At 39.8% G+C, this 23,734-nt stretch overlaps 1 protein-coding gene across 6 annotated transcripts in view; it reads left to right on the plus strand.

Annotated features, from left to right (window-relative positions):
* The first annotated feature begins 9,321 nt into the window (after positions 1 to 9,321).
* Positions 9,322 to 23,734, plus strand: part of MTDH (metadherin) — a 59,175-nt gene continuing 44,762 nt past the window's right edge. For all 6 annotated transcript variants that reach the window (XM_014847765.3, XM_014847767.3, XM_014847768.3 and 3 more), the window contains exons 1-2: positions 9,322 to 10,688; positions 21,548 to 21,649. In XM_014847765.3, the coding sequence (XP_014703251.1) occupies positions 10,299 to 10,688; positions 21,548 to 21,649 (492 nt within the window). In that variant the 5' untranslated portion in view covers positions 9,322 to 10,298. The remainder of the gene's footprint in view (positions 10,689 to 21,547; positions 21,650 to 23,734) is intronic.

Raw genomic sequence — 23,734 nt, forward strand, 5'->3', positions numbered from 1 at the left:
TTTAGTGGTGGCATTATTCAGCAAAATGGGCCTCAATGAAACACAACACTTAAATAAATATTATAACTCCTAGGAAGCATTTCCCAGGGAGGCATTTTAAATTTAAGTTATACCGATTAATTATCAAAAAAAGATTATCCTCTTGGGAGAAATTTTTCTATGGGTCAATAATAAGCTTCTTTCCTATTTTTCAAAGATGAATAAAAACTTACTTTAGAGAGAAGGAAGAAAATATTTCAGAAGACAGAAGTTGGCCTCTGAACAAATTCCTTCTGTGACCGTGCTCACGTGTGAAACCCATGCAAAATAGTTGCCACTGCTTCAGCTTTACCTGGTACAGACAATGGGTGATTTTGTATGATTCAGAGTTTATATCTCACTTGCATCATTACTCACCGTTCAGACTTAAAATGTCACCAAGACTCAATGGCTTCTCTGGGCATATAGGCACAGTCGTACTATTCCTTTTCTGTGGTATTTGAAGTTGTTTATATGATGTGCTGCATAATCACCCCATGGGTAAAGTTTCAACGAAGGACAAAAACCAACCTTATTTTATTCTGATTAAAAGGATAATATAGGGGCCGGCCTGGTGGTGCAGCGATTAAGTGCGCACGTTCTGCTTCGGCGGCCCGGGGTTTGCTGGTTCAGATCCCATGCTGTGGTAGGCATCCCACATATAAAGTAGAGGAAGGTGGGCACAGATGTTAGCTCAGGGCCAATCTTCCTCAGCAAAAAGAGGAGGATTGGTAGCAGATGTTAGCTGAGGGCTAATCTTCCTCAAAAAAAAAGGATAATATATTTTCATATAAAATATTCAAACAACTCATAAAAATGTATAGAAAAAAGTAAAAAAACACCCCAAAGTCCTAGTTTTTATATGTGGCTACTATAAACTATTGTTATGATTTTGGAGAATATCTTCCCAGATGTCTCTCTAACAATATACATATTCTAAAATTTTAATGAACCAATACTAAGTATGTTATTTTTGTAACCTGATTTTTTTCACTTATCAGTGTGGCTTTCCATGTCAGTATATAATTGGTATACATAGATATATATCATATTCTTTAATGGCTGCATAATATTCCTATCCTCGTGTATGTCACAACGTATTGAAACAATCACCTCTTTAGGTTGCTTCCAACTTTTTGAGATTGTAAACTACAATGTAAAGACTATGTGATTTCAATTTTGTGTATTTGTCCAATTATTTCTTTGGGGCAATTTCTTAGCAATGGACTTTGCTGGATAAAAAAAATTCACATTTTGAACTTTTGATTTCTTTTAAATCCATATTCCCAAATTGCCTTCAGAAAGTTCTGTACCAATTTACTCTCACCAGCACTGTGTGAGAATGTCTGTTCCCCCACGGCCTTGCAAACACTGAGTTTTGCCCATCCTTTCCAACTCTGGCAATATAATAGGTGTATTAGTCCCATTGCTGTGTCACAAGTTACCACAAACTTAGCAAATTAAAATGTATATAGCTCACAGTTTCTGTGAATCAGGAGTCCAGGTACAGTTTAATTATCTAAGATTTCTCACAAAGCTGAAATCAAGGCATGAGCCAGTGCTGGGGTCTCATGTGAAGGCTCAACTGAGGAATGATTCACTTCCAATCTCACTTACTTGGTTGTTGGCAGGATTCAGTTCCTTTCGGGTTTTTGGACTGAACAGTTCTCAGCTGGCTGTTGGCCAGAGGCTGCCCTCAGTTCTTGCCACATGTGCCTCTCCAACATGGCAACTTGCTCCATCAAAGCCATCAATGAAGAAAGTCTGTTAGCCAGATCAGAATCTTTTTTCTGATCACGGAAATGACCTTCCCTCACTGCTGAGGTAGTCCATTCGTTCTTAGAAGTAAGTTACTTAAGGGGACAGAATTACACAAAGCTGTAAATGTCAGAAGGCAGGGATCACTAAGGGCCATCTTGGAAAATGCCTACCACAGACCATCCTCTGGTCCCCAGTGATTCACATCACTTTCATATGCCAAATACATTCATCTCCTCCTAAGGTCTTCAAGAGTTTCATCCCATTATAGCATCTGCTCAAAGTTTAGAATCTCATCATCTAAATTAGGTCCATGTGAAGATGAGGCTCCTTAGGTGTAGTTTTGTTAAGTATGTCTCCTGGAGCACAATTTAGGGGAAGTGTGAAAGTGAAGAGACAAGTTTTCTTCCTCCTGGATACCCAACATACAACGCTGTGACAAGCAAAAGAAAACAACAATAGACATTCCCAAAGGGGGGAAATGGAAGTACGAAGGCATCAGTGTACCACAGCAATTCTGAAATACAATTCAGCAAATATTGGAAGTTCTTTGATTAGGTTTAAAAGTCTAGGAATAATTCTCCGTGGGTCTTGGCTCCACCCTATGGACTCTTGGTTCCACGTTCTGAGTCTCCATTTCTTTTTCACAAAAGGTAGTACCAGTTTGCAGCTTAGTTTTCTCAGCCTGCCTTCTGCCAGTAGAAGTTTGGAAGTCCAATACCTTCTTTTCATTTTGTACTCTCTGTCCCTTTCAGTCCAAAGTGGCAGTGTTTTTGGTGATACAATTTTCTCAAAAGTTTTGTCAGCTGTCTATGAATTTCACTGAGATTCATTGCATTGGACAAAAACCCCATCCAAAAATCTCTTCTAGGTAAAACCTTCTCTACTTTGGGCCCTGTTGATTTTACTGAGGAACAATGCCCTTAAATTTCCTAGAAGGTCTCTGGTTTAATTGAGAGGTTCCTTGAGGCACACCCTTCATTTCTTTCAAGGTCCTTTTGTTTGACCGAATATTCCGTTCCTTTGATCTTTCTGAGGTTTGAACAAAAGGCCGTATAGTCACATCTTCAGTTTTTTCTCTATGCCACTTGTCCAGTCAGTGCTTGGAAGCCATTCTTAGTTTTAGGATCTTTTCCCATCTGAACAGGCTGAAAATTTTCAAAATCATCAGGTCCTGGCTCCTTTTGCTTTACAGTTTCTTTCTCTGAATTTATTTCTCTCCTCTAACATTTTACTATAAATATTGAGAAGAAACCTCGTAGCACCTTCAACACTTTTGCTTGGAAATTTCCATAACTATATATCTAAATTCATCATCTACATGTTCTGCTTTCCATATAATTGCAGGAGACATTTGGCTAAATTTTCTACCATTACATAACAAAGATGTCCCTTCCTCCAAAGATGCCCCTTCTAAAAACATGCTCCTCATTTCCTTTTAAGCCGCACTGGCATTGTCTTTAACATATATATGTCTACTGACAGTCTGTTCAAAGCAATTTAGGCTTTCTCTATCAACCTCCTCAAAATTCTTACAGCCTGTGACTACTGCTTGGTTTCAAAGCCACTCCCCCATTTTTAGGTATTTATTATAGCAGCATTCCACTACCAGGTACTAAAACCTCAAAATTGTCTATTGGTACATAACAATATTACCACAAATTTATCAGACTAAAACAATACATATTTATTATCTCACAGTTTCTGTGGGTCAGGAACATGGACACAGCTTAACTGGCTGCTCTGCATTAGGGTCTCTCAGAAGGTGTCAGCCAGCACTGGGGTCTCATCTGATGCTCAACCAGAGAAAGATGTTTCCAAACTCACATGGTGGTTGGCAGGATTCAGTTCTTTCTGGGTTGTCAGACTGAGGGTGTTGCTTTCTTGCTGGCTGCTGGTAGGAGGCCACCCTTATTTTCTTAGCATATGGGCCTCTCCTCAGGGAAGCTTACTGCATCAAAACCAGCAAGGGAAAGTGAAAATAGTGTCTATTAGCAAGGTGGAAGCTACAATTTTATGTAACATAATCACAGAAGTGACATCCCATTGACCTTTTCCATATTCTATTGGTTAGAAGCAATATCTCCCATGCTCAAGGGAAGAGGATTACACAAGGATGTAAATACCAGGAGGCAGGATAACTGGGGGGCATCTTAGACTCTTTCCTCCACAATATACTGATGTCTTCAATTTGGAATATTTCTTTGCACCATTTGTAAATACCTATTGTGATTTTTTATTCACATTAACATCAACTATTCTTTTAAATATGTTCTGAGCATCTACCATGTACTAGGTATATAGTACAATGATGAGCAAAACCAGACACAGTTCCTGTTCCCATAGTCAGAAGGAGAGAGAACATCATATGAATAAATATGAAATTAAAATTTTCACAATTATACAAAAATTCATGGTACTATGAAAATAGGTAACACGAGGAAGTGACCTGATTTACTGGTTGGCACAGCCTCTGGTAGAAAATGATGTTTCATTTGAGACATGAAGAATGAGCAGGAATTAACTAGTAAAAGCAAGCAAATCAATTCCATGCCCAGGGAAGAGTAAGTTCAAGGGACTTGTATGAATAGAAAGCATCAAAGGATTGAGGAATTAACAGTACGATTGGAACAAAGAAACCAAGAGGTACCTCCAACTCTCATTTCTCCTCTGGAGTCCACACCCATGTATCAGGTGGATACCTGCCTATTTGATATCTTCATCTGGGTATTTTTCACTCCTCAAAATCATTGTGTATAAAACCAAGTTACTAATCTTGCCAAACTTAGTTCTTTCCCAATACTCCTCACTTTATTGAATGGCACCACCATCTGTCCAGCTGGAAGTAAGAAACCTAGGAGTCATTGTTGACAATTCCCTCTTCAATCTCTCACCAAAATCTTAAGGATTTTATCACTGGTTACAAAACAGTGTTCACCATAACCCAGACATACTATGTTCTCTCATGCCACAGGCCTTCACTTTTGCTGGTCCCCATGCTTGGAAATTCCTCCCCACCCTTTCCCTTCTCTTCTTAGCAACATTCTACTCATCCTTCAAGACTTAATCTAAACATATTGCATTTAAAGTGTTCTACTACCCCTGTGCAGAAATAATCCCTCCCTCTTTGGTGATACCAAAACTTTGTAAATACCTCCTCATCTTTGTTACAGGTTGGGTCCTCTGGTAAGCAGACTTTGAGATAGATTAACATATAAGGAAGTGCTCTTGGAACAAATGCCAGTGGAAGGAAGAGAAGGAAGTAGGAGTGGGCAGAGGGAGAACTGAGCTGAGATACAGTACAGACAGTCCTCAGCCAAGCCCAGGGAGTGCTCTGGGGCTAGGATGGTCCTTTAAATTTGTCCCAAGTTGGGGCAAGAAAGCCAGAGTTCATACCCCTAGGCTGATGAATCACTGGATGCGGGCTATCCCTGGAAGAACACATGACCTTGGCTGAAAAAGTTTTCCTCAGGAATCTCCCCAAAAATCTGATACCTAAGAGACGACTTCTGGTAATACTCTGAAAGATGGGGAATAAGTCCTTCATTACTGATGGGGGATCTCAGAGGTGCATCACAGCATGCAGTATGATCCCTTACTATAGCAATAATCTCTTGTATTAAGACTATTTAAGAAAGGGCCCATCATCCTCACTAGGTTCTGAGATTTCTAAGATAGACAGCACGTATTTAAAGCAAAGAGCTGGGATTTAATAAAAGTCCAGTGAAAAAATGATTGAATAAATGACCCAAGGAGACTGATTAAACAAAAACACAGGAGCTTAACTGATGAAACCAAGTGACAATTTCTTCCTTTACACGAGTATTTCTCAACCATTTTTTCAATATCACCCCTCTTAGGGCCTTTTTAGAAATTTTTTCCCAATCGCAACCCATGAAATTTAATGCCACAGATATACTGTGTATCTGTGCATCTAGTGTATTTTGTCTATACATTATACATTAAAAAGGCGTGTGTTTTTTTGCCCCAAGAACTAATAATTTTCACCCCTATGGGAGCAGTATTGCTCCACTGAGAATGCATGATTTATACTAATATAACTGCTGAGAGGATCAGATTACTTAAGTCAGCTCTTCAACCCATTCTCTCTTATGTAGTAAAGTCTACATGAAGCCTCACATGGGTGTGGTGTGCTGAACATGAAATCAGAGCAAAGGGGGTTAAATGACCTTAGGGGATACCTATTGAGCTAAGATGGCCTAATATACTTTTCTCCACTGTAAGATTATAGCAACCCAGCAATTGTATAGTCAAGGGAACCTCTTATTTTGTCAGGCTTCTGTGCAAACTATTACTTTTGTCACTTAAATTTAATTACAAAGTATTTCGGGCATACAAAAAGTAGAGATCATCCAAGGAGCAGTCTTGTACCCATAACCTAGTTTAAGAGAGAAAACATTATAGATACATTTGCAGCCCCCTGTATACTGCACTCCCCATTTCTCTTGCTTTCCCTAGAAATAACCACTATCCTCAATTTGGTGTACATTATTCCCATGCATGGTTTTACGTTTTTATCTGTAAACTTATTTTTCGAACTTTGTATACATAGTATTAGAATGTAAATATCCTTTGATATGTTTATTGCTGCAAGGCATTCCACTGAATGACTACATCACAACTTTCACTTTTGTTGTTACATTCAGTTTTCTCTGCTTCCTCTGGCCTCTATCCTCATGCTCTAATTTCAGTTCCATACAGGTTCTCAGCATATTTTCTGATCTTTCAAAGAGACTTGGAAATGTCTTTGCACTTTCAGCAACACATTTATAAACCATCTTTCACCTTAGGATACTTCTGCAGATAATTTCCTTATTTACTAATTCTTACTAGATTTATTCTGAGGATAACTCTATCCTGACCATATCTCCAAATTCTTGGCAAACTGTAGTTGCCTGACTTACTGTAAAATCTTCCTCCTAGGTGTATAATTCTGTGACCCAGGAGTTTATAATGGAAATAGTCTACATTTTAAAAACCCAAGCCTACACTTTTCTTTCATCGGTCCTCAAAGATAAGCTACTCGACAGAAGCTTCCTGCACTGTTAAGGACTGAATGTTTGCGTCTCCCCTCCAAATTCCAAAGCTGAAGCCCTAACCCCAATGTGACTGTATTTGGAGATAGGGCTTTTAAGCAAGTAATTAAGGTTAAATGAAGTCATAAGAATAGAGCCCTTATAAGACACCAGAGAGCTTGCTGGCTGGCTCTCCACCATATGAGGACACAGAGAGAAGGTGGCCATCTGCAAGCCAGGAAGAAATCCCTCACCAGAACCTGACCATGGTGGCACAGTGATTTCAGACTTCCAGCCTCCAGAACCGCAAGAAAATAAATTTCTGTTGTTTTAGCTACCTAGTCTATGGCATTTTGTTATGGCAGCCCGAGCAGACAAATACACATGCTAACCCCAGGAATTGATCACACAGTATACTGAAAAAGGACCAACCAAGGGGTCAAGAGCAGTGGGAAGACTGCGTTCTGCCCTGAGCTCAGCCACTCTGACTCTAGGGTTTGACAACCCTTTGAAGTTTCCTTTTTCTCGTCTATGAAATGGGAGACTCTAAGTAGAACTTCTGCAGCTCCCTTAAAACTTTCAAATTAAAAAGGTTAAATCACATATTGTGGGCTATGGCTCAGGCAATTACAGTGCCAGCATTTTATCCTCAAGAAGTAATTATGGATATTCACAAAGATCTAGTTAACAAGCATGTCCATGACAGAATTGCATTCAAGGGCAAAAAACAAAAACAAAAAATTCGTAAATAATCTAACTATCCAAGAATAAAGTATGTTAAATAAACTACAGTAGAGCCAGAAAATAAGTGAATATTTATTGTGCACATCTGTAAAAACTGCTTTTGTTAACTAACATCAAGGATATAGCTTGATGGATACAGTTGGGAAACCTTGTTTTTTAAAATCATAGATTGTTAGGAATCCCATCAGTGAGAATGGAACATCCCATTCTTGTAAGGATGTGAGCCTTGAGAGTCACTTTGAATTCCTTCATTGAGGTACATTTGACATAAATTAAACTACAATATTTAAAGTATACAATTTTGTAAGTCTTGACATACATATATACCCATAAAACCATCACAACAATGAAGATAATGAACATGTCCATCACTCCCCAAAGTTTCCTGGTAATCCCCTTTGGAACCCCTCCCTCTCACCTCTCTTTGCTTCTACCCTCCCTCCCCAAGTAGCCAGTGATTTGCTGTCAGTACAGATTAGTTTGCATTTTCTAGCTTCATATAAATGCAAACATATAGTACGTACTCTTTTTGGCCTGGCTTCTTTCACTGAGCAGAATTATGTTGAGATACATCTATGCTGCTGCTTGTATTCACAGCTCATTCCTTTGTATTTCTGAATGGTATTCCATTGTACAGGTCAGGCCTGATATTAACTCTTTTAGACACAGCCTGCTTTACTTTGAGTTTTTCAAAGCATTGCTTAAGTTTTACCTAAACTTCATTCCGCTGCAAGTTAATAAACCTAACTTTGTGGGACTACAGGTGTGTTCCTGGTGAGCTTTATCAGAGAGTTTTATCAACTGACATGAACGTTCATGACCACATGAAGTGCAAAACAGTAAATATTGCATAATGCCATTTTTGTTTTTAAAATTACTTGGAAAGATGACTAGAAAGTTATATATGAAAAATGATTATATCTGTATTACCAAATACAGTAAACATACCTTTTTTAAGGTTAAAAGACAGTCATGGAAAAAAAGAAGAAAGGTCATATGATTTCACATAATCAATACTTGCTAGGCCACCAAAAGAACAGGCAAACCCCACTACTATTATTGTATATTAGTTTAATTCATAAATCCACAGATGTTAACCTAGAATGGGCAGTGCAAATTATTAGGAAAGTCATCACCCTTCACATCTCTAGAACCGAAACATAAATGTAGGATTATAAACCTAATTTCAGAAATATAAATGGAATTTGGAACCTTTTAGAGTTAAAGCAGATCCCGATGACACTAAGTTTTTGGCCTTGTAATTTAAGTCTGTATAACGCTTAGCAGGAGTAGTAGTTTATTTTTATTATTATTTACAAAACTCCCTTCCACCCATTGATCACAAGATGCATTACAACACTATTGCAAAATAGGTCAAAATACTTAATACATTTTTGGCTTTCGGTGCTTATTAATATTAGCCCCTTTCTAGTTTTTGAGAAAGCCTGCAGGATTTAGTTCATTTAAGAATAAACAGAGTTTCCTTACAGTAAAATGGAATTTTAAAACCCTAGGGGAGCCTCCAAACATCGTGTAATTAAAAGCTGAAAATGCAAATTCATTTCCTCCTAACGTTACCCAGAGATAGTCAACACAGCCTATAAAATTTCTCGAAACTCCTTTTGTAGTCTTGGATAAAAGCTTAAAATGCAACGAGGAAGCTCTCTACATGTCAACACAATCTAGTGTGCTTCTCTTATTACTTCTTATTAAAGCTACAAATTAGTAGGAAAATAGCGCCGCCCACGGGCTTCCCAAATTTTGAATTCTGGGGACTAACAACAGCCACAGCAACAGTGAATGAGCGACACGATGCGAACGCGCCCTAGCCAGGCTGGCAAATGGTTGGCACGCAATAAGCGTTAGCAGTGGGCCCTGAAGAGAAATACCCAATTCGCGAATTACGCCTAGGCCCTGGAAGAAGAGTGCCCGGCTTCAGATTCAACCGAGCCCACGCTGGAGGGATCTAGCCGACCGGTGACCCAGGGAGAGAAAGCCCCTTCGACCCCAACACCACTTCCAGAAAAGAGATGAAGAAAACCTGCACCTACTAGGGCGACTTTGACTCGTGACCCGGTTCCCCGCTCTTCACGCTTCCCCGCCCGCCCCCTATCTCCCGGGCTTCCTCGAGAGCCCCTCCCCTGGCTCACTCAAAGCGCCACGTCTCCTAGCTGCGGGCCACCAGTCACCCGGCGGAGACTTCCTCCAGTTAACCCCTGCTAGGCTCGCGTCCAGAGTCACCGGCCCAAAGGACCGGCACCTCCACCAGACCCCAACGGGTCACCCCCAACGGCAACCGCCACGCCCGCGCCCGCACGGCTCCCGCCCCGCCCCACTGGCCCGCACGTGACACCCATGCACCGCCCGCCAACGCCCACGTGACCCGCGGCCCTCCCCGGCGTCCGCGCGCGCGGCGTGGATCGCGGCCGGGGCCGCCATTGTTCCGCCAAGGGAGGACAGCGGGGCCTGGCGCCGAGACGCCGCTTAGCGGCCGCCACTGGAGACACTCCCTCCCGCCGCCCCCTCCTCCTGCCGGCGGCGGAGTGAGGCTGACGAGGGGGAACAGGGAGCCCCCTCTCCTTCTGGCGGCGGCAGCGGCCGATCCCCGGCTCGGGCGCGAGGGGCGGCCGCGATGCGCTCGTCCTGAGGCAGTCGGCTCGGCCCTTCCTCGCTTCCCTTGACTGTTCCACGGCGTCTCTGCGGCCCGGCGTCATCCCGCGAGTCCCTGTGACAGGAGGGAAGATGGCTGCATTGAGCTCACCGAGCTGGCTGGACGAGCTGGCCCGGCAGGCCGAGGAGGGCTCGGCCCGGCTGCGGGAAATGCTCTCGGTCGGCCTAGGCTTTCTCCGCACCGAGCTGGGCCTCGACCTGGGGCTGGAGCCGAAGCGGTACCCGGGCTGGGTGATCCTGGTGGGCACGGGCGCGCTCGGGCTGCTGCTGCTCCTCCTGCTCGGCTACGGCTGGGCCGCGGCTTGCGCCGGCGCCCGCAAGAAGCGGAGGAGCCCGCCCCGCAAGCGGGAGGAGGCGGCGGCCGCGCCGGCCCCGGCCCCTGACGATCTGGCGCAGCTGAAGAATCTCCGGAGCGAGGAGCAGAAGAAGAAGAACCGGAAGAAACTGCCCGAGAAGCCCAAAGTGAGTAGGGGGACGCGGGGGTGAGTCGGGGCGAGGGGCGGGCGCCCAGACCCTGGGCGTGCGGGGGGCCGAGAGCCGGGTGCCGATCCCCTGGGAGCAGGAGGTGACCGGTGGACGCGTTACTTGGGGAAGGGTGGGAACTCAGGAAGTATAGGACGGGTGGGAAGCCCTGTTTCGAGGAAGGAAGTTAGACGGTCTGGGGTATGTTTAAATAAAAGCTCCCAGAGGTCAAGCTATTTTCGGGAACCTTGACCGCCAGAATAACGTAGAACCTTGCTTGAGGCCTACGGGTGGCTAGGCTGCGTGTGTAGAGGGTAATGAGACCTTAAGGTGGTGCTGGGAAGTTGTGGAAAGCCTGCGCCTGGAAGACAGATGTCTAGCAAGTCACGTTGAGACGGTGGCCAATGGGGGAAGTACGGTGACCTAAAAACTCTGGGGCTTACAGAGGATTAAAGGTAGCCGGGTCTAGACGCGCTTCCATTTTAGTTGAGACTGTTAAAGGGAAATGGTTGCCTACTCTTATTCCCGTAAATGTGGCCGATGGAGGCCTTAACACGAGCAAGGCGAGAGGGAGTCGGTTGACTAATATGCTTTGGGGTCCCTGGCCCTAAGAGCGAGCTAAGGCAGGTTCAGCGAAGTGGTGTGGGAGGTTTCGAAATAGAGGGGAAGGAGATGACAGAGCAGAATGGTGCGGACTGAGGGATTCAGGCACCGATTTACCGGACCACGTGTGGAAATGCAGAGAGCATTACATCCGTTTCATCATGCCTTCATATTTTCTACATTCTTTATTGCCATTTCTCCACGGTTCTCCCATTGTATCTTTCGTGGTTGTATTTTTTTTTAAATACCTTATAACTGAGCAAGCAGTATGGAGGGTGTGCAGAATTAGAAACAGCTCCTAACCTGTTTTTACATCCACTGAATTAAGCTCTTCACCTTTTCAGTGCATAAAGCAGATGAACCAGGGCGCTAAAGTGAAGTGCACTCTGGTGTTTGGTGCGCAGTGGGAGGTATACACATAGGAGTTAGGGTTAATTGTGGAGACCCGTGTTAGCAGACAGATTCATAAATAATTCTAATACTGCATAGACTGATAGGTGCTCTAGAGGTGTGAGCAGTGTTAATGAGGTTAGTATGATACACTAATGGAGAGATTTAGGAGAGTTATTGGAGAAACTGGGGTTTGAGTTCAAATTAAAGTAATGAGAGTATTGTTGGTAACACTACAATGAATAAGGCTGTATTAGAGACGTGACAGATCACAATTACCACATTATTAGGTTTAGATAAGTATTCACATTTTCCCTGCTGACTAAGAGGGTGCAAGATACAAACAAAACCTAGAAAAGGGTACAACTTGGTCAATATGAATACTCTCTTAAGTTAGGATAGGAGAAAAATAGAACTGATTTGGAACATATATAGTTATATTTAAATTTGTAAAGAGCATCAAGGATTACCAGAAAGTAATGTTATGGTGGAAATAAAGAATCTGGCTCAAGATAAGGAAAAAGGTGATCTTGAAAAAACCACATACATTAATAACGCTAAGCCCTTTATGGATGAAGCAGGTTGTGAAAATTTTGAAGCCCTGTTTGGGACATCTCGAATTTCACATAGACTCAAGTAGAGAGACAGGTGCTCCAAGAGCCCATCCGAAGTGCATCATAACACTCAGATGACTCATCTGAAGAGGGAACATGGACTACTGTGAAACTTGTACTGTGAAAAATGCTCATCAGATTTAGGGCTTATCTCTTCTACTCTTCATTTAAGTTAAGGAAGCAGGGGATGAATAAATATCTAGTATTAGCTTTGGGGAGTGGAGAATGGGAAGACTAACTGAATGGTTGAACGGTATTTGGTTGAGAAGATAGCTTTGCATACCTAATGGTAAAGATGTGTTGGAGAAGTTTAACAAACATTTACAAAATTGTAACTTTTAAATTATTTTGACTACAACCTACCGTAAGAGATACATTTTACGTTACAACCCCCCCACACACATATCATACTGTTCTGTTTGTTTTTCTTTAATGATCTTTGTGACCCACTAAATTAGCTTCACAGTTGATTGTGTGGCATGACCCACAGTTAGAAAAACAGTGTTTTATAGAACTAAGAAGTATAAGCTGCCGTTTATTTAGTATTCTATGCTTTGCGCTGTGCTAAGTGTTTACTTGGAGGAAAGCAGGATACTGCTTGCAAATTGAAGGCAGTACAAAGGAATACAATATTCATATGTCTCTCTCTGAAGGGGATACAAAAGTAAAAGCTCAGTTTCTCCCCAGGGAGCTTTTTATTGCAGTTGTGGAAAAAGATATATTCAGAAAATTAACAGTGCAACCCCAATGTGAGCCCAGGTGGCCACGAAAGACCTTATCACAGACTTTGGCTTTGAAAATGGGTAGGAGCGGGATAGTGGGAGAGGCTGAAGAAACTGCAAAGGCCCAGGGGAGGAAAACTTCACTCTTGTCAGCCTGGCAGGAATGAGGAACTCTAAACTTGAGTAAGACATTTAACTTTACTCTGTGTAGCTTGTTTATAAATTGAAGATCTTATTTGAGTTCAAGCACTGCAGGATTCTCAAAGTGTTTTCCCTGACTACTTACAATAGAGTTACTTTGAATGCTTGTTAAAATTTGTAAATTCCTGAGCCCCACCACAGGTGTTAGAAATTCAAAATCTCTGGAACTGAGTTCCAGGAATTTGCATTTTTAATAAGCTACCTTGGTAAATCCTTGCCTGTTAGTTTGAAAATCACTCACTGGAATTGGGCCATAAGATCCATAGTGTAAGAGGGATTTCTCAGTGGAATATGTTTAATCTTATAAATCATCTCTTCATTACTACATCATTCTGATATACATTTTAGGATATACTTAATCTGATTCAAGTGGATTCAGTTAAGTAAACTATGGTTTCTTTGAAAAGACATTGCATATTTCCTTAAATATTTTGTTTTCATCCTTTTATTCCATTATTTTTAGTTTTCTCTGAAATTATTCCAAATTTTGCAACTCACATTTTCAAGATTTGTTTCTATTAGCTTGTTTTTATTTGTAGAGTAGGTGATGTTTAGTTTTTCAAAAACTATTCATAAGCATTTTTTGAAATTTTTGTATCACTTTGGTTTTTATCCCCTAGTAATATCTTGCCATAGGTCTTTTAGAGCGTGAATTGCAGTTTGTTCCCCTATTAAAAGTGAAGAGAGTGGCACTTTTCGCTAGGCTTAGATCTTGGCATTTTTGGAAGTCATTGCCATCTTTATTGTATTTTCCATGACACATAGTTCAATCTGAGTATTGGTACTCAGTAAATATTTTTCACTTGACTTAATCTAAGCAATGATTTAGATGGGTGTGAGATCTCAGATAACTGATCTTTAACAATTGTTGCTTTGAATTTCAACTGAAAGCCCATAACCAGGATCAACTTCAAAGAAAGTTTATCTTAGTGTACTAGTTATTTTTATGTTAGTATAGGAATTTTTATAAAGATTTGCTATAATGCAATTGTCAGTATCTATAAACTGAGTGAATAAAAGAGTAGTGTTTTGTCTTGTTCGCTACTGTATAATCTTGCACAGTACTTGGCACTCAATAAATAATTATTGAATGCATAATATAGTATTTATATGGCTATTCCTATTTTTCATGCCTAATAAACAGCCATACGAGCCACCTTTTTATTTTTGCAGTGAAAATGGCTGTGTTTGCCTCATCTAGCTAAAATTTTGTAAGATCCATCCTTCTAGAACCAATAAATCATTCTAATAGTACACATTGTCTTTTGTAGTCATTACTTCTGTTCCAGTTTCACTGCCACTGCCCTAGTTTGGGACTTTATTACATTTTACTTAGACTATTCTTAAGCATCCTAACTGGTTTTCCTGCTTCCAGTCTCTCTGTTGCCAATCCTTCCTACACACTCATGCCAGTTAAATCTTTAAAGCCCAACTCTGATCATGTGACTTTCGTGTTCACATCTTTTCAGTAGTTTCCCCGTCACCTATTGAATAAAATTCAGTCTGTGACATGGCACTTGAGCGTCTTCATGCTCTCACCCCTTCTTAGCTTTCTCTCTTAACATCAACCCTAAGACATTACCATTAGCTAGACTTCTGTGTCTCATTATTCGTATTATTTTCTTCTGTTAAAAGGCCCTTCTTTCTGTATCTTTACCAGTTTCTACCTATCCTTCAAGGCCCAGCTGTGGTGCTACTTCTACTGTAAAGCCTTTCTGAGCTCCCAAGCTAGTGTTAGTCTCTCTTTTTTATATGTGTATTTTATATTTTTTATGAGAGCTGAAACAAGAAGGCAGAGCGTTGCCTGGGAGCTTGCCTGTAGGACAACTCAGATTTTTTTTGCAGCTCTGTGCATGTCCATAAATAATAAGGAAACTACCTCAAGTATTGATTTTGGGGCTGGAAATAAACTTTAGTGAGTAGGTGAATTTGCCAATATGGAATCTCCAAATAATGAGGATCAACTGTATATTAGTCTGTATCTAATACTGGACCATTCCTCTTATCTCCAGAACCTCATGTCTAAGTATATACTTGATTGCTCCAATTGGAAATCTGACATATGTGTCAAACTTTAACATCTCCAAAACTGAAGTCATAATTCCCTACCCTCTCCCAGTCTTTCCCATTTCTGTAAGTGGTAATGACTTCGGCCATCCAGTTAGTTATTCAGGCCAGCAATCTAAGAATCATTCTTGGTTCTTCCCTTTTCCTCACCTCCTCGTATCTTCTTTACCTCATATCTAATCCATCAACAGGTACCATCAATTTTATCTCCAAAATATATATTCAGTCTAATTACTCTCATTCTGCTGTCATCTTGGCTCATTTGTTCAGCAGTAGTTTCTGTTGACTGCCTCCAATCCTTTGTCAACACCCTAGTAAGGAGTCTTTTTAAAAAACATATCACCATCTTGTCTAAAACCAACACATTAGTAGCTTTTGCATTTAAAACCTAAACTGTCCTGTGTAGCCCAAAACCTGCTTTTCTTTCTAAGCTGATTTTAGTTTCCTTTCATTTGCTTTCTCCAACTATAGTGATCTTTTTCAGTTCTTCAAACTCTTTCACAACCCAGTGCCTTTACACGAGCTATTATTAACATTTCCGGAATAATCTTGTCCCCACTATTCTAATAGCCTTTAGACCTCACCTTCCCAGAAAATCCTTTCCGCATCATGCTATTTGAAATAGGCATCTCCTTCTATTTTCTGTCTCAACCTCATGTATGTTTCCTTTATGGTAGTTATCACAGTTTATAAATTATTTATTTACTTTTTTGGAGTCTTTTCCCCTCCACTAGATTGTAAGCCTTGATACATAATGGCAAACAGTGCCTGACATGTAAGAGCCTTTGGTAATATTTGTTGAACTAAATGCTAAATGAATTAGCTAAAATGACTTCTCACAGTTGTAATTGGATAATCTGTTACTGGGCTAAACAAATTTGTCTTTTAAGATATTCCCAATAGAATTATGTCTTTAATCTTAGGTAGTAGTTTTGCTGTACTATCCCAGATATTAGTACGGTGAATTATATTACTTAACACCTGCAGAGTTTTTCTTTCTACCTTTAAGTCACTTTCTACTTTTAAAATTTAATTTTAAATTTAAAAAAATAATCATTTGATTAAAAAAACCTGAGTGAGGGGCCAGCCTGGTAGTGCAGTGGTTAAGTTCGCACATTCCGCTTCAGCGGCCCAGGGTTCGCCAGTTTTGATACCGGATGTGGACCTACGCACTGCGTGTCAAGCCATGCTGTGGCAGGTGTCCCACGTATAAAGGAAAGGAAGATGGGCACGGATGTTAGCTCAGGGCCAGTCTTTCTCAGCAAAAAAGGAGGAGGATTGGCAGCAGATGTTAGCTCAGGGCTAATCTTCCTAAAAAAAATATTTAAAAATTTTAAAAAGGTGGGACTGGCCCCGTGGCCGAGCGGTTAAGTTCGCGCGCTCCGCTGCAGGCGGCCCAGTGTTTCGTTGGTTCGAATCCTGGGCGCGGACATGACACTGCTCATCAAACCACGCTGAGGCGGCGTCCCACATGCCACAACTAGAGGACCCACAACAAAGAATATACAACTGTGTACCAGGGGGCTTTGGGGAGAAAAAGGAAAAAATAAAATCTTTAAAAAAAAATTTTAAAAAGGGGGCCAGCCCCGTGGTCGAGTGGTTAAGTTCACGCGCTCCGCTGCAGACGGCCCAGTGTTTCGTCAGTTCGAGTCCTGGGCACAGACATGGCACTGCTCATCCAGCCATGCTGAGGCGGCGTCCCACATGCCGCAACTAGAAGGACCCACAACTGATATACAGCTATGTACTGGGGGGCCTTGGGGAGAAAAAGGAAAAAGAAATAAAATCTTTAAAAAAAAAATTTTTTAAAGCCAGAGTGATAGGTAAAACAACTATTCCTAAAGGAAAGGAATCTTGAAACTGAGAGATTAAGTGACTTACTCTAGGTCATAGAGCAAAGGCGTTTCAAAGGCAAAACAATATCCTAATTTCTAGTCTAAGAACTCACTTATTTCCATTATATTGCTCTGGTTTTGATAGCATGTTCCGGAATATTACATTGCATTCAGAGAACAAATCCAATTTTGTTATGACTTACTTTATTGCTTTCGAAATTTATTTTTAGAATCAGAAATTTCTGCTGAAAATTATAATGACCTTTGTAAGCTCCCGAATTTTGGTTCCATTTGTTTAATTATATGACAGGACTTTTTCATCTCATCATTTTATTCTGCCAGAGGTCTACACAGAGAAGAAGATCTTTAATAGTTCTGACAGAAAAGACCTTTAGTAGTCATGCTCACCTTTTATGCCAAGAGCAGAAATAAACCCTCTGAATAGTTGTTTGTTGCGCTTTGGCATTGTTGATTAATATGCTACTTCTCAAGGTTGTGAAAGCCTTGAAAGTATTTTTGAATTATTATTATTCAAACAGAATCAAGAAGTCTAAGTGAGGAATTGGTGTTATTTGACCAGTTTTAAAATTTACTCAGTTTTCTTTCCAACCATGCTAGTAGTTTTCAAATTCTTCCACAGAATGCCGGTATCCCAGAAGGCATCCATCAGGATCCAAGAAAAGAAGTGCATGGATATGTGTCTTCTCTGTCACCTGTAGTCTCAATACCCATCAAATGGAAAATCTTGAAAATCAGCGCTGTATTTAGTTTTCCAAAAATCATCCTTAGCATAATTTGGCTGTGTGACAGGTATTGAGTGTCATCCTTCTATCATATGAAAGTAGCCCTGAGCATCCCTGATGCAGTCAACAAGGAGATGGTTTAGAATTCCTGAAGAGTTGAGTTTTTGGCTAGCTGTTTACAAGGTACAAGGATCTTTACCACTAAAGGGAATATCTCAGGATATATAGCAAGATTTTGCAAATGTAGAAGTTGAGCCTTAATCTCAGGTTTGTCCAACTCCAAAGCCCGTGGTCTTGTCATATTCCAGTTTTTGGTAGTTGGTAGTCTGCCCTTCTAGTTTCCAAACTTAAAAGGTTTCCAATAACTTTTAGTTTGGTTTTTACATTTTGTGGCTAGAAGTAAAATTTACATAAATAAATGGAAACAGGCTTCTAAATGATTTCATTTTAGAAGTCAAATGTAAAACCTTATATACGCTTACTTTAGCTATAGATTCCTTTGCAATTTAGAATCAGCTTAGCAAATATGTAAGGGCTGCTAAAATGGAGTAGAAGTCTATTAAGCATATCTTTGTATTCTGAACTTTAAAATTCCTGGAGGGCAAATTCCTTTCGTATGTCCTTGTTCCTGAGATCCCTATCCCATTGCCTGGTACTTAATACTTAATAAATATTTACGGAATTAATAAATTGAAGATTGACTAACATGAAGAATTTTATTTCCTTGAAATCAGGAGTTCCTAAATAAGACCTTACTCTCCTGCTATGTGGCCCCTCCTCCATTTTATTTTCCTGATTGTCAGCTAGGTGTCTTCTTTCTGGTTTATCACCACCCCTTCCAATACACATGCATACACACACACACAACATGTTCTTTTGTGAATGCATTTTAAAAAAGGATCTGGGATGGGAGTTCAGGGAATGTATAATAATAAAGCAGACATGGCCTTCCCTACAAGGAATTTATCCATCTAAAAGTGATTATATCATTTCTGTTACTGGTTGATTTTCACCAAATATGAAGGACATTCTTGGGTGGTCTGATTTGCTATACATGAAATTAACTTTGGTTGGCCCTAGAGGGGAACACCTCACAGTTCTCCAGAGAATTTTACACTGGGGTACAATGAGAGACCTGTGTAATTGCTAATCTGTAGAAACATACCATGTATGTTAAGGCTCCATGATCTGAGAAAATAATACTTTCATATAAAACCCAGATTGGCAGTCACATTGGATTTGAAGTGTTGGTTTGCTATTAGTTACTTTTCATGTGAACAGATCTACATAATAGGCTCCCATTTAGGGATTTGCTAATTTAAATATAGTTAATGATTTTCCAGGACAAAGCCTTCTTGACTAGCAGAATAAAGGGACAGATTAGTGCAGCTGATGGCTAGGAGAGGCACAACCACCATAGTGTATCCTTTTTCCCTGCTACCCAAGAATTCTGTTGACTTCACTCTTCGGATAGGAGGCTTGTTGTTTCATGGTATCAGGCATTTATGGGGAGTTGTTGGTGACTTATGGAATACCAGTAGTTATGAGAGCTATATAAAGTCCAAGAGTTACTGGAAAATTGGGAAATCTGCATAGACCAGAGAGAACAGCTGCAGTTATAGTTGTTATGTAAGTTGATCTTGCAAAGAAGAATGTAAAATTGGCACAGATTGGAGCGTAGGACCACCTTTGGCTTGCTGATGTTTCAGAGCCTATGAAATGGAAACTGAGTGTTACAGCTTTTGGTCACTGATTAAGGACTTGAGACTTTGTATTTGTTTGAAAGGAAAGATTGTTTCACCTTTCATTTGGAAAGCTGTATCAATAGTGTTTCCAGTTGATCTCAAAGGAATTGCCTTGAACTTTTTCGTAGTTTTTTAACCACTTAATTCCTCACCTTTTAGCAGTTAGATAAATTTAAATGACTCAATGTAGTCATTTACTTGAGTAAAATGGAGGTGCTGTGTACATGACTATGATGGAGAGTTTCCTCAAGGGATTGGTTAAATGCAGTTTCGCAGATGTAAGCCTTGTGAGCTGCCAGTTGAAGAGATAGCAAACTGTGGGATCGGAGCTGCAAGATGATTCACTTGGTGCAAGACTTACATAGAGAGGTGAGGCTGAACTCAGGAAATTAGAAAAAGTAATATGAACCAAGAAATAGCATATAAGAATTGACAAGTGAAATTAGGTGATACTGGAAAGTAGAATTAAACGAAGTTTTACTTTCCTGATGTGGTTGTGGCTCTAAGTCCAAATTCCTTTCTGGAGTTTCTTACCTTTTCTTTATGCACTGCCTCCTCTCTCCCACCACATATGTATTCACACAGAGAGGGATTGGGGGCAACATTAAAGTGGCAGAACAGCGCAGAAGAAAGAAAACCAAGTCAAGAATGAGGAGTCTTGGCTTTGGCGTTAGCTGTCTGACTTTAACAAGTTGCTTAAGACATGGCAGATTAAATTTGGATTAATTAGGAATTTAATCAGCTGAAAGACAGCTTTCGTTTTTAATTTTTCTGCCATCAATCTTTGGGGAGCCTACAAATTCGGTTTTAGAATATTAATGGTCTCTTTCCAACTGCATATCCCTGATCATTTTTAATAAATGCAGGTAAAGTCATATTATAGAAACTTTGAACATTCATATTGTTTTCTTGAGTATAGCTCTGCTACAACTAGTAAACAATTTGGTGGAAGCACATTCTGGCAGAACTGGAAATAAAGCAATTGACACTAGTACATTGATTTACTAACTTACTCTGTTGAATATGAGGAGAATAAGCAAGTGAAAAGAAGTAGTAGGATCCAGAAAGTTTATGTTTTTTTGAAAACCCCCGAAATGTGATTCTGATTGAAAGCCAGATTTGAGATTCACAGACTTAATTCTACTCATGAACACCTCTAGGTACTGTCATTTTATTGTAGGAAGGTTAGGAAAGCTAAGGTAGCCTTTTTAAGCTGTGACAGTAGGTTGGTAAAGCTTTTTAATCCCAGAATGGTAGAGCCCTTAGATTATAGAATTATAGGAGACATTAGATATTATTTAATACAGAGGCCGAGAAACTATGGTCCATGGACCAAATCTGGTGCTCCACCTGTGTTTGTAAATAAAGTTTTATTAGAATACAGCCACACTCATTCATTTATGTATTACCTGTGGCTGCTTTTATGATGCAATAGCAGAATTTTGTAGTTGCAACAGAGACTCTGTGGCCTACAAAGCCCAAAATATTTTCTATCTTCTCCTTTAATGGAAAAGTTTGCTGACTTTTAAAATAGGTCAGACCTATCATTTTATAGATATAGAAATAAGACTCAGATGATGAGTGAAATATTTGAGATTACATGGCTAATTGGTGGTCAGAGTGCAGAGAGTTTACTTCTCCTTTTTCCTGCTTCCATTCCATTGTTTTTTGTTGGAGAGACTGATACCTGGGTGAGATATGAAAATACATTTATGCTACAGAATTTTGTTTATGAGTTTATTATATTATTATATTACAAATCACAGTTATTAGGGGCAGTACTCCATCAAGTCTTAAATAACATGGCTCTCCAAAAATCTTTTTAATTCAGGTCAGGGGGTAGCATTTGATTGTAGTATATTCTGTTTCCTGAGTACAGATCTTTGGTTTGATCTGCCAGGCAGTTTGATAACAAGATTCTTTTTTGTTGCTTGTACAGCCAAATGGACGGACTGTTGAAGTGGCTGAGGAGGAAGTTGTCCGAACTCCTCGAAGTGTAACAGCAAAGCAGCCATTAGAGACAGACAAGAAAAATGAAAAGGTAAGTTTGGAGCATATGAAATTATATGCAAGGTTCTTAATGAAGAGAGTGGCATATAAAAAATGATGCTTTTCTGTTTCACGAAATTGTACATATAACCCCCATTTAAGGAATACTGATCACCTGAATTTATTGTAGCAGATGTGTGGGTGATAAAGGTTTAAGTAGGTGGGTTTTTTTGTTATTTTAGAAGGAAAGATATATCACCAAGTATTTTAAATATTGCTGTGGCATTGTTAAATCTTCATTATGCCAGAGACAATTTATACGTGATTTGAAAATCTTTTACGTGAGTAAGTTTCCAGATATGTAACATACTTATTTAAAAATAGAATTGTGTTCCTTTGTTAGTAGTGCACTTCTGGCATTAAAAAAATAGATTTCTCTTGTGGGAGACATAATTGTCTACTTATTAGACACTGTTGGACTTGATTTAACAAAAGAATATGTTTTATACTATTATTAAAAGGTTTGGATATGAATTCTTAAGTTTTCAAATAAGACAATCTGTCATCCTCCATAAATGGTACATTCCTGGGATTTTATTCATTTTTCTAGTTGCCAGTGTTAGAACTGACCCATTTTTTACTTGACTTAATTTAGTTTGGAAGTAGGCAAAATGAACAAGAAACTGTTAACAGTAGTTTCTCCTGTTGTGAGTGAAAGACTTTCCATTTCATTCCTTTTGGTACATTATTCTCCCCCACCTCCACCCTTTTTTAACCCTATGCATGTATAACTCCTTTTCAGGAAAAACAAATAAAAAATAACCACAGGTAGGTAAGTGTTTTCTAGGAACCAGGGTGCAGCAGTTCCAGCCCCATAGAATAGTGGTGTGAAATGGTTGCTACGGTTTCTTAATACTTGCAATTTCAAAATATCTTTGAGGAATTGGTGAGTTCATTCTCCCCCTATAACCCAGTAAAATTGGTCTAGACCAAGACAGCTGCAGGTAGGATGGCTTCAAATGAAGGATAGTTATGGGAAAGAATTAAATTTCTGTCTGACTTGCCTTTGGCAGAAAAATAAATAGTAAATGACTTGTATTAACAGATATGCATATAATTTAGGGATTGTGAATTTATATGATGAATAGTTTATATGCATAATACAGATTTATACGTCTCCTATATGGTGTTTCCTTGTTTCTGAGCTTCCTCTCTACTACTGAGCATTTTATAGGCACTCCTGTTTCCACTCCCTGAATTATCCTGAAAAATTTGTGGTTGGAATAATTAACAAACTACCTCTGATTGACTAATCATATATAGATTGGGGGTATCAGGATGTAAAACCACAGTTTAAAATTTGTAATCATTCTGAATTTTTTTATGATAGGAAATAATTATAATAGTTGACATTTAAATATGGCAGGCATTGCAAGGTGAGGTACATGTTTAAGTATGAATACCTTTACATATATCTAGTAGGGACTACTTATTGGGCGCTTACTAAGTGTACTTTTAAGTCTTTATATATATATATGTTACTTTATCCTCAAAAGAGCACTGAGGAGGTGGTGTTATACCTATCTTACAAATGATAAACCCGTGGCTTAAGTTACCTAAGCTATTAAAAGTACAGTCACTTCTAATTCAGACCCATCTGATTGCAAAGTCTGTGCTTTTTACTGCTCTATATTATTTCTGATTCTTTTAAGAACTCTGCCAGGCAGAGACTAATAGCCCCATTTTACAGCTAAGGGCTCTGAAGCATAGAGGGATTTTGTAATTTCACTAATCCCCTACAGTTTCTGAACTAGGATTTGAACTCAGCTCATTCTGATGCCGAAGCCCGTGTACTTTTTAATCGCTTGGCAGTACCGGCTCCTTTCAGTTGCTGTGGCTTTTTCAGTATGAAGCTTGTACCTCTGGTCTGTTGTCTATTTGATTTGACTTTTTGCATAAAAATAATGCTACAACTCATGGCTAGTGTTTCTTTTTGCCATCTTGCGTCTTGAATTTATGCTTTTTTAGCTTGGTTCAGTTTAAGTGACTTATTTCAGTTCATTTTCTATGCTATTGCGCTGTGTGTGTGTGTGTGTGTGTGTGTGTGTGTGTGTGTGTGTGTTTTTAAAGACTGGCA

The sequence above is a fragment of the Equus asinus genome, chromosome 12 (genome assembly GCF_041296235.1).
Source record: "Equus asinus isolate D_3611 breed Donkey chromosome 12, EquAss-T2T_v2, whole genome shotgun sequence".
Taxonomy (NCBI): Eukaryota; Metazoa; Chordata; class Mammalia; order Perissodactyla; family Equidae; genus Equus; species Equus asinus.